This window comes from Oncorhynchus keta, unplaced genomic scaffold (assembly GCF_023373465.1).
Source record: "Oncorhynchus keta strain PuntledgeMale-10-30-2019 unplaced genomic scaffold, Oket_V2 Un_contig_15866_pilon_pilon, whole genome shotgun sequence".
Classification (NCBI taxonomy): Eukaryota; Metazoa; Chordata; class Actinopteri; order Salmoniformes; family Salmonidae; genus Oncorhynchus; species Oncorhynchus keta.
Genome location: NW_026279564.1, coordinates 63,140 through 73,147, shown reverse-complemented (window position 1 = coordinate 73,147; position 10,008 = coordinate 63,140). Strand labels below are relative to the sequence as shown.

The window sequence follows — 10,008 nt, the reverse complement described above, 5'->3', positions numbered from 1 at the left end:
CTAGTTCCCTGGCAATGTAGTCAGGTTTGTTTGTCAGAAGTTAAGTGACAGTGTCCTTTTAATGAACAAAGCATTTCTGAAAATGACATGACTGTCAGTTATGTCTCATGTTTTAATTGATTCAACATGTTTACTACCGTGTACTGTTAACAGGTCTTGGTGTTAACGGCCTGTCCCGTGTCCCTGTCCCATGTCCGTGTCCTGTCCCATGTCCGTGTCCCATGTGTCCCATGTGTCCCATGTCCGTCTCTGTCCGTGTCCCATGTCCGTGTCCCATGTCCGTGTCCCATGGTGTCCGTGTCCCGTGTCCGTGTCCCGTGTCCCATGTCCGTGTCCCGTGTCCCATGTCCGTGTCCCATGGTGTCCCATGGTGTCCCATGTCCGGTCTCCGAATGTCCGTGTCCCATGTCCGTGTCCCATGTCCGTCTCTGTGTAGGTGATGGAACTGAAAGGAGGTCAGGACTGACAGTCACCAGCTCAGTGTAGAACTGAAGACTCTGGCTAAGAAGACCAGCAACACTAAATACAGAGATGTTATGAAGATTATACGACTGGCCCTCAGCGGACTACAGGTAGGAGAGAGACTGGCCCTCAGCGGACTACAGGTAGGAGAGAGACTGGCCCTCAGCGGACTACAGGTAGGAGAGAGACTGTCCCTCAGCGGACTACAGGTAGGAGAGAGACTGTCCCTCAGCGGACTACAGGTAGGAGAGAGACTGGCCCTCAGCGGACTACAGGTAGGAGACTGGCCCTCAGACTACAGGTAGGAGAGAGACTGTCCCTCAGCGGACTACAGGTAGGAGAGAGACTGTCCCTCAGCGGACTACAGGTAGGAGAGAGACTGGCCCTCAGCGGACTACAGGTAGGAGAGAGACTGGCCCTCAGCGGACTACAGGTAGGAGAGAGACTGGCCCTCAGCGGACTACAGGTAGGAGAGAGACTGGCCCTCGGACTACAGGTAGAGAGAGACTGGCCCTCAGCGGACTACAGGTAGGAGAGAGACTGGCCCTCGGACTACAGGTAGGAGAGAGACTGGCCCTCAGACTACAGGTAGGAGAGAGACTGTCCCTCAGCGGACTACAGGTAGGAGAGAGACTGGCCCTCAGACTACAGGTAGGAGAGAGACTGTCCCTCAGCGGACTACAGGTAGGAGAGAGACTGTCCCTCAGCGGACTACAGGTAGGAGAGACTGTCCCTCAGCGGACTACAGGTAGGAGAGAGACTGTCCCTCAGTGGACTACAGGTAGGAGAGAGACCCTCAGTGGACTACAGGTAGGAGAGAGACTGGCCCTCAGACTACAGGTAGGAGAGAGACTGGCCCTCAGACTACAGGTAGGAGAGACTGTCCCTCAGACTACAGGTAGGAGAGAGACTGTCCCTCAGACTACAGGTAGGAGAGAGACTGTCCCTCAGACTACAGGTAGGAGAGAGACTGGCCCTCAGACTACAGGTAGGAGAGAGACTGGCCCTCAGACTACAGGTAGGAGAGAGACTGTCCCTCAGCGGACTACAGGTAGGAGAGAGACTGGCCCTCAGCGTACTACAGGTAGGAGAGAGACTGGCCCTCAGCGGACTACAGGTAGGAGAGAGACTGGCCCTCAGCGGACTACAGGTAGGAGAGAGACTGTCCCTCAGCGGACTACAGGTAGGAGAGAGACTGTCCCTCAGCGGACTACAGGTAGGAGAGAGACTGTCCCTCAGCGGACTACAGGTAGGAGAGAGACTGGCCCTCAGCAGACTACAGGTAGGAGAGAGACTGGCCCTCAGCGGACTACAGGTAGGAGAGAGACTGGCCCTCAGCGGACTACAGGTAGGAGAGAGACTGGCCCTCAGCGGACTACAGGTAGGAGAGAGACTGGCCCTCAGCGTACTACAGGTAGGAGAGAGAGAAGGGAGAGAGACTGGCCCTCAGACTACAGGTAGGAGAGAGACTGGCCCTCAGACTACAGGTAGGAGAGAGACTGGCCCTCAGCGGACTACAGGTAGGAGAGAGACTGGCCCTCAGACTACAGGTAGGAGAGAGAGACTGGCCCTCAGACTACAGGTAGGAGAGAGACTGGCCCTCAGCGGACTACAGGTAGGAGAGAGACTGGCCCTCAGACAACAGGTAGGAGAGAGACTGGCCCTCAGCAGACTACAGGTAGGAGAGAGAGACTGGCCCTCAGCGGACTACAGGTAGGAGAGAGTGACTGGCCCTCAGACTACAGGTAGGAGTGAGAGACTTGCCCTCAGACTACAGGTAGGAGAGACACCGGAGACTACAGGTAGGAGAGACACCGGCCCTCAGACTACAGGTAGGAGAGAGACTGGCCCTCCGACTACAGGTAGGAGAGAGACTGGCCCTCCGACTACAGGTAGAGGAGATACTGGCCCTCAGACTACAGGTAGTAGAGAGAGACTGGCCCTCAGACTACAGGTAGAGGAGATACTGGCCCTCAGACTACAGGTAGGAGAGAGACTGGCCCTCAGACGACAGGTAGGCGAGAGACTGGCCCTCAGGCGACTACAGGTAGGAGAGAGACTGGCCCTCAGACTACAGGTAGGCGAGAGACTGGCCCTCAGGACTACAGGTAGGAGAGAGACTGGCCCTCAGACTACAGGTAGGAAAGACACCGGCCCACAGACTACAGGTAGGAGAGAGGGCCCTCAGACTACAGGTAGGAGAGAGACTGGCCCTCAGACTACAGGTAGGAGAGAGAGACTGGCCCTCAGACTACAGGTAGGAGAGAGACTGGCCCTCAGACTACAGGTAGGAGAGAGACTGGCCCTCAGACTACAGGTAGGAGAGAGACTGACCCTCAGACAACAGGTAGGAGAGAGACTGGCCCTCAGAGACTACAGAGGAGAGAGACTGGCCTCAGACTACAGGTAGGAGAGAGACTGGCCCACAGACTACAGGTAGGAGAGAGACTGGCCCTCAGACAACAGGTAGGAGAGAGACTGGCCCTCAGACTACAGGTAGGAGAGAGACTGGCCCTCAGACTACAGGTAGGAGAGAGACTGGCCCTCACTAGGTAGGAGAGACTGGCCCTCAGACTACAGGTAGGAGAGAGACTGGCCCTCAGACTACAGGTAGGAGAGAGACCGGCCTCAGACTACAGGTAGGAGAGAGACCGGCCCTCAGACTACAGGTAGGAGAGAGACTGGCCCTCAGACTAGACTGGCCCTCAGACTACAGGTAGGAGAGAGAGACTGGCCCTCAGACTACAGGTAGGAGAGAGACTGAGACTACAGGTAGGAGAGAGACTGGCCCTCAGACTACAGGTAGGAGAGAGACTGGCCCTCAGACTCAGGTAGGAGAGAGACTGGCCCTCAGACTACAGGTAGGAGAGAGACTGGCCCTCAGACTACAGGTAGGAGAGACTGGCCCTCAGACTACAGGTAGGAGAGAGGGAGGCGGAACAGAGACAGACGGCGAAAAGAAAGCACCACAATGACAGTGTGGATAAAAAAACAGAAGTTTTGTTTGATTGCTGTCCTGTCCTGATTGCACAGCTCTTAAAAAGGATGTTTCTTCCTCATCCATCTGTCTCTCGCTCTCTCTCTCTCTCTCTCTCTCTGCTCTCTCTCTCTCTCTCTCTCTCTCTCTCTCTCTCTCTCTCTCTCTCTCTCTCTCTGTCTCTCTCTCTCTCTCTCTCTCTCTCTCTCTCTCTCTCTCTCTCTCTCTGTGTCTCTGTGTCTCTCTCTGTCTCTGTCTCTGTCTCTGTCTCTGTCTCTGTCTCTGTCTCTGTCTCTCTCTGTCTCTCTCTCTCTCTGTCTCTGTCTCTCTCTCTGTCTCTCTCTCTCTCTCTCTCTGCTCTCTGTCTCTCTCTGTCTCTCTGTCTCTCTGTCTCTCTGTCTCTCTGTCTCTCGCTGTCTCTCTGTCTCTCTGTCTCTCTGTCTCTCTGTCGCTCTGTCTCTCTCTCTCTGTCGCTCTGTCTCTCTGTCTCTCGCTCTGTCTCTCTGTCTCTCGCTCTGTCTCTCTCTGTCTCTCGCTCTGTCTCTCTGTCTCTCGCTCTGTCTCTGTCTCTCGCTCTGTCTCTGTCTCTCGCTCTGTCTCTGTCTCTGTCTCTCGCTCTGTCTCTGTCTCTCGCTCTGTCTCTGTCTCTGTCTCTCGCTCTGTCTCTGTCTCTCGCTCTGTCTCTGTCTCTCTGTCTCTGTCTCTCTGTCTCTGTCTCTCGCTCTGTCTCTGTCTCTCTCTGTCTCTGTCTCTCGCTCTGTCTCTGTCTCTCGCTCTGTCTCTCTCTCTCTCTGCAGCAAGGCCCCAGTGTAGCGGAGATGATGGTATCGTTGGGGCCCAGTGAGATCACACATCGCTTCAACAGAGTCCTACAGCAGCACTGAACATTGTGATGAGTCCCAAGGGCACCCTATTAGTGCAGTGCACTACTGTTGTCAGGGGCCCTATAGTGCACTACTGTTGTCCAGGACCCTATAGTGCACTACTGTTGTCCAGGACCCTATAGTGCACTACTGTTGTCCAGGACCCTATAGTGCACTACTGTTGTCCAGGACCCTATAGTGCACTACTGTTGTCCAGGACCCTATAGTGCACTACTGTCCAGACCCTATAGTGCACTACTGTTGTCCAGGGCCCTATAGTGCACTACTGTTGTCCAGGACCCTATAGTGCACTACTGTTGTCCAGGACCCTATAGTGCACTACTGTTGTCCAGGACCCTATAGTGCACTACTGTTGTCCAGGACCCTATAGTGCACTACTGTTGTCCAGGGCCCTATAGTGCACTACTGTTGTCCAGGACCCTATAGTGCACTACTGTTGTCCAGGACCCTATAGTGCACTACTGTTGTCCAGGACCCTATAGTGCACTACTGTTGTCCAGGACCCTATAGTGCACTACTGTTGTCCAGGACCCTATAGTGCACTACTGTTGTCCAGGGCCCTATAGTGCACTACTGTTGTCCAGGACCCTATAGTACACTACTGTTGTCCAGGGCCCTATAGTGCACTACTGTTGTCCAGGACCCTATAGTACACTACTGTTGTCCAGGGCCCTATAGTGCACTACTGTTGTCCAGACCTAGCGCACTACTGTTGTCCAGGACCCTATAGACTACTGTTGTCCAGGACCCTATAGCGCACTACTGTTGTCCAGGACCCTATAGCGCACTACTGTTGTCCAGGACCCTATAGCACACTACTGTTGTCCAGGGCCCTATAGCACTACTGTTGTCCAGGACCTCTATAGCGCACTACTGTTGTCCAGGACCCTATAGCGCACTACTGTTGTCCCTGGACCCTATAGCGCACTACTGTTGTCCAGGACCCTATAGCACACTACTGTTGTCCAGACCCTATAGCCCTATCTGTTGTCCAGGACCCTATAGCGCACACTGTTGTCCAGGGCCCTATAGTGCACTACTGTTGTCCAGGGCCCTATAGTGCACTACTGTTGTCCAGGGCCCTATAGTGCACTACTGTTGTCCAGGACCCTATAGTGCACTACTGTTCCAGGACCCTATAGTGCACTACTGTTGTCCAGGACCCTATAGTGCACTACTGGTTGGACCCTATAAACACTGTTGTCCAGGGCCCTATAGTGCATTATTATCCGGATGAGTCCCAAAGGGCACATTCCTCTCGCAGCAACACCCATTTGTTACCAATCGAGAGAGAAAACAGACTGAAACCGGGAGGGGCTGCTTGAACTTGTCCAATAATAAAAACAACATTTTCGTATTCCGCCACAAAACGTTTTGCTTTTGTGCCATAATGAATATGACCCTGGTTCATTATTCTATCTGGTTATCTGGTTCTAACACAGCAACACTGAGGACTGGTTATCTGGTTCTAACACAGCAACACTGAGGACTGGTTATCTGGTTCTAACACAGCAACACTGAGGACTGGGTTATCTGGTTCTAACACAGCAACACTGAGGACTGGTTATCTGGTTCTAACACAGCAACACTGAGGACTGGTTATCTGGTTCTAACACAGCAACACTGAGGACGGGGTTATCTGGTTCTAACACAGCAACACTGAGGACTGGTTATCTGGTTCTAACACAGCAACACTGAGGACGAGGTTATCTGGTTCTAACACAGCAACACTGAGGACGGGGTTATCTGGTTCTAACACAGCAACACTGAGGACTGGTTATCTGGTTCTAACACAGCAACACTGAGGACGGGGTTATCTGGTTCTAACACAGCAACACTGAGGACTGGTTATCTGGTTCTAACACAGCAACACTGAGGACTGGTTATCTGGTTCTAACACAGCAACACTGAGGACTGGTTATCTGGTTCCTGTTACGGGGCTGAGTCACTGGCTTGCTGGGGCTCTCTCGTGCCGTCCCTGGGGGGTGCGTCACCTGGGTGGGTTGATTCACTGTTGTGGTCGGCCTGTCTGGGTTGCCCCAGCAACACTGTAGGTGGCGGAGATCTTTGTGGGCTATACTCGGCCTTGTCTCAGGATGGTAAGTTGGTGGTTGAAGATATCCCTCTAGTGGTGTGGGGGATGTGCTTTGGCAAAGTGGGTGGGGTTATATCCTTCCTGTTTGGCCCTGTCCGGGTGTCCTGGATGGGGCCACAGTGTCTCCTGACCCCTCCTGTCTCAGCCTCCAGTATTTATGCTGCAGTAGTTTGTGTCGGGGGCTAGGGTCAGTTTGTTATATCTGGAGTACTTCTCCTGTCCTATTCGGTGTCCTGTGTGAATCTAAGTGTGCGTTCTCTAATTCTCTCCTTCTCTCTTTCTTTCTCTCTCTCGGAGGACCTGAGCCCTAGGACCATGTCTCAGGACTACCTGACATGAGGACTCCTTGCTGTCCCCAGTCCACCTGGCCATGCTCCTGCTCCAGTTTCAACTGACCTGAGCCCTAGGACCGTGCCCCAGGACTACCTGACATGAAGGCTCCTTGCTGTCCCCAGTCCACCTGACTGTGCTGCTGCTCCAGTTTCAACTGTTCTGCCTTATTATTATTCGACCATGCTGGTCATTTATGAACATTTGAACATCTTGGTCATGTTCTGTTATAATCTCTACCCGGCACAGCCAGAAGAGGACTGGCCACCCCACATAGCCCGGTTCCTCTCTAGGTTTCTTCCTAGGTTTTGGCCTTTCTAGGGAGTTTTCCTAGCCACCGTGCTTTTACACCTGCATTGTTTGCTGTTTGGGGTTTTAGGCTGGGTTTCTGTACAGCACTTTGAGATATCAGCTGATGTACGAAGGGCTATATAAATAAATTTGATTTGATTTGAACACAGCAACACTTTGGTTCTAACACAGCAACACTGAGGACTGGTTATCTGGTTCTAACACAGCAACACTGAGGACTGGTTATCTGGTTCTAACACAGCAACACTGAGGACTGGTTATCTGGTTCTAACACAGCAACACTGAGGACGGGTTATCTGGTTCTAACACAGCAACACTGAGGACGGGGTTATCTGGTTCTAACACAGCAACACTGAGGACTGGTTATCTGGTTCTAACACAGCAACACTGAGGACTGGTTATCTGGTTCTAACACAGCAACACTGAGGACGGGGTTATCTGGTTCTAACACAGCAACACTGAGGACTAGGTTATCTGGTTCTAACACAGCAACACTGGGGAGGACTGGTTATCTGGTTCTAACACAGCAACACTGAGGACTGGTTATCTGGTTCTAACACAGCAACACTGAGGACTGGTTATCTGGTTCTAACACAGCAACACTGAGGACTGGTTATCTGGTTCTAACACAGCAACACTGAGGACTGGTTATCTGGTTCTAACACAACACTGAGGACAAACACTGAGGACTGGTTATCTGGTTCTAACACAGCAACACTGAGGACTGGTTATCTGGTTCTAACACAGCAACACTGAGGACTGGTTATCTGGTTCTAACACAGCAACACTGAGGACTGGTTATCTGGTTCTAACACAGCAACACTGAGGACTGGTTATCTGGTTCTAACACAGCAACACTGAGGACTGGTTATCTGGTTCTAACACAGCAACACTGAGGAGGACGGGGTTGGTTATCTGGTTCTAACACAGCAACACTGAGGACTGGTTATCTGGTTCTAACACAGCAACACTGAGGACTGGTTATCTGGTTCTAACACAGCAACACTGAGGAGGTTACTGGTTATCTGGTTCTAACACAGCAACACTGAGGACTGGTTATCTGGTTCTAACACAGCAACACTGAGGATGGTTATCTGGTTCTAACACAGCAACACTGAGGACTGGTTATCTGGTTCTAACACAGCAACACTGAGGACTGGTTATCTGGTTCTAACACAGCAACACTGAGGACTGGTTATCTGGTTCTAACACAGCAACACTGAGGACTGGTTATCTGGTTCTAACACAGCAACACTGAGGACTGGTTATCTGGTTCTAACACAGCAACACTGAGGACTGGTTATCTGGTTCTAACACAGCAACACTGAGGACTGGTTATCTGGTTCTAACACAGCAACACTGAGGACTGGTTATCTGGTTCTAACACAGCAACACTGAGGACTGGGTTATCTGGTTCTAACACAGCAACACTGAGGACTGGTTATCTGGTTCTAACACAGCAACACTGAGGACTGGTTATCTGGTTCTAACACAGCAACACTGAGGACTGGTTATCTGGTTCTAACACAGCAACACTGAGGACTGGTTATCTGGTTCTAACACACAGCAACACTGAGGACTGGTTATCTGGTTCTAACACAGCAACACTGAGGACTGGTTATCTGGTTCTAACACAGCAACACTGAGGACTGGTTATCTGGTTCTAACACAGCAACACTGAGGACTGGTTATCTGGTTCTAACACAGCAACACTGAGGACTGGTTTATCTGGTTCTAACACAGCAACACTGAGGACTGGTTATCTGGTTCTAACACAGCAACACTGAGGACTGGTTATCTGGTTCTAACACAGCAACACTGAGGACTTGTTATCTGGTTCTAACACAGCAACACTGAGGACTGGTTATCTGGTTCTAACACAGCAACACTGAGGACTGGTTATCTGGTTCTAACACAGCAACACTGAGGACGGGGTTATCTGGTTCTAACACAGCAACACTGAGGACTGGTTATCTGGTTCTAACACAGCAACGCTGAGGACTGGTTATCTGGTTCTAACACAGCAACACTGAGGACTGGTTATCTGGTTCTAACACAGCAACGCTGAGGACGGGGTTATCTGGTTCTAACACAGCAACACTGAGGACTGGTTATCTGGTTCTAACACAGCAACACCGAGGACAGGGTTATCTGGTTCTAACACAGCAACACTGAGGACTGGTTATCTGGTTCTAACACAGCAACACTGAGGACTGGTTATCTGGTTCTAACACAGCAACACTGAGGACGGGGTTATCTGGTTCTAACACAGCAACACTGAGGGACTGGTTATCTGGTTCTTTTACAGCAACACTGAGGACTGGTTGCTCTGGTTCTAACACAGCAACACTGAGGACTGGTTATCTGGTTCTAACACAGCAACACTGAGGACTGGTTATCTGGTTCTAACACAGCAACACTGAGGACGGGGTTATCTGGTTCTAACACAGCAACACTGAGGACTGGTTATCTGGTTCTAACACAGCAACACTGAGGACTGGTTATCTGGTTCTAACACAGCAACACTGAGGACTGGTTATCTGGTTCTAACACAGCAACACTGAGGACTGGTTATCTGGTTCTAACACAGCAACACTGAGGACGGGGTTATCTGGTTCTAACACAGCAACACTGAGGACTGGTTATCTGGTTCTAACACAGCAACACTGAGGACTGGTTATCTGGTTCTAACACAGCAACACTGAGGACTGGTTATCTGGTTCTAACACAGCAACACTGAGGACTGGTTATCTGGTTCTAACACAGCAACACTGAGGACTGGGTTATCTGGTTCTAACACAGCAACACTGAGGACTGGTTATCTGGTTCTAACACAGCAACACTGAGGACTGGTTATCTGGTTCCTAACACAGCAACACTGAGGACTGGTTATCTGGTTCTAACACAGCAACACTGAGGACTGGTTATCTGGTTCTAACACAGCAACA

General features: G+C 51.3%; 1 protein-coding gene across 1 annotated transcript; it reads left to right on the top strand.

Annotated features, from left to right (window-relative positions):
• The first annotated feature begins 477 nt into the window (after nt 1-477).
• On the top strand, nt 478-2,917 carry LOC127919145 (uncharacterized). Its single transcript, XM_052502559.1, has 7 exons — nt 478-704; nt 764-958; nt 991-1,083; nt 1,547-1,843; nt 1,950-2,012; nt 2,265-2,630; nt 2,899-2,917. The coding sequence occupies exons 1-6, from the start codon at nt 537-539 to the stop codon at nt 2,418-2,420; spliced, it is 972 nt and encodes a 323-aa protein (XP_052358519.1). The 5' UTR covers nt 478-536; the 3' UTR covers nt 2,421-2,630; nt 2,899-2,917.
• The last annotated feature ends 7,091 nt before the right edge of the window (nt 2,918-10,008 follow it).

Bases quoted from the DNA above. Each gene is read 5' to 3' on its own strand.
- LOC127919145 (XM_052502559.1), top strand. From the start codon at position 537: ATGAAGATTATACGACTGGCCCTCAGCGGACTACAGGTAGGAGAGAGA. The intron at 1,084-1,546 runs GTAGGAGAGAGA...AGCGTACTACAG, and splicing joins TGTCCCTCAGCGGACTACAG to GTAGGAGAGAGACTGGCCCT. The intron at 2,013-2,264 runs GTAGGAGAGAGA...CGGAGACTACAG, and splicing joins GACTGGCCCTCAGACTACAG to GTAGGAGAGACACCGGCCCT.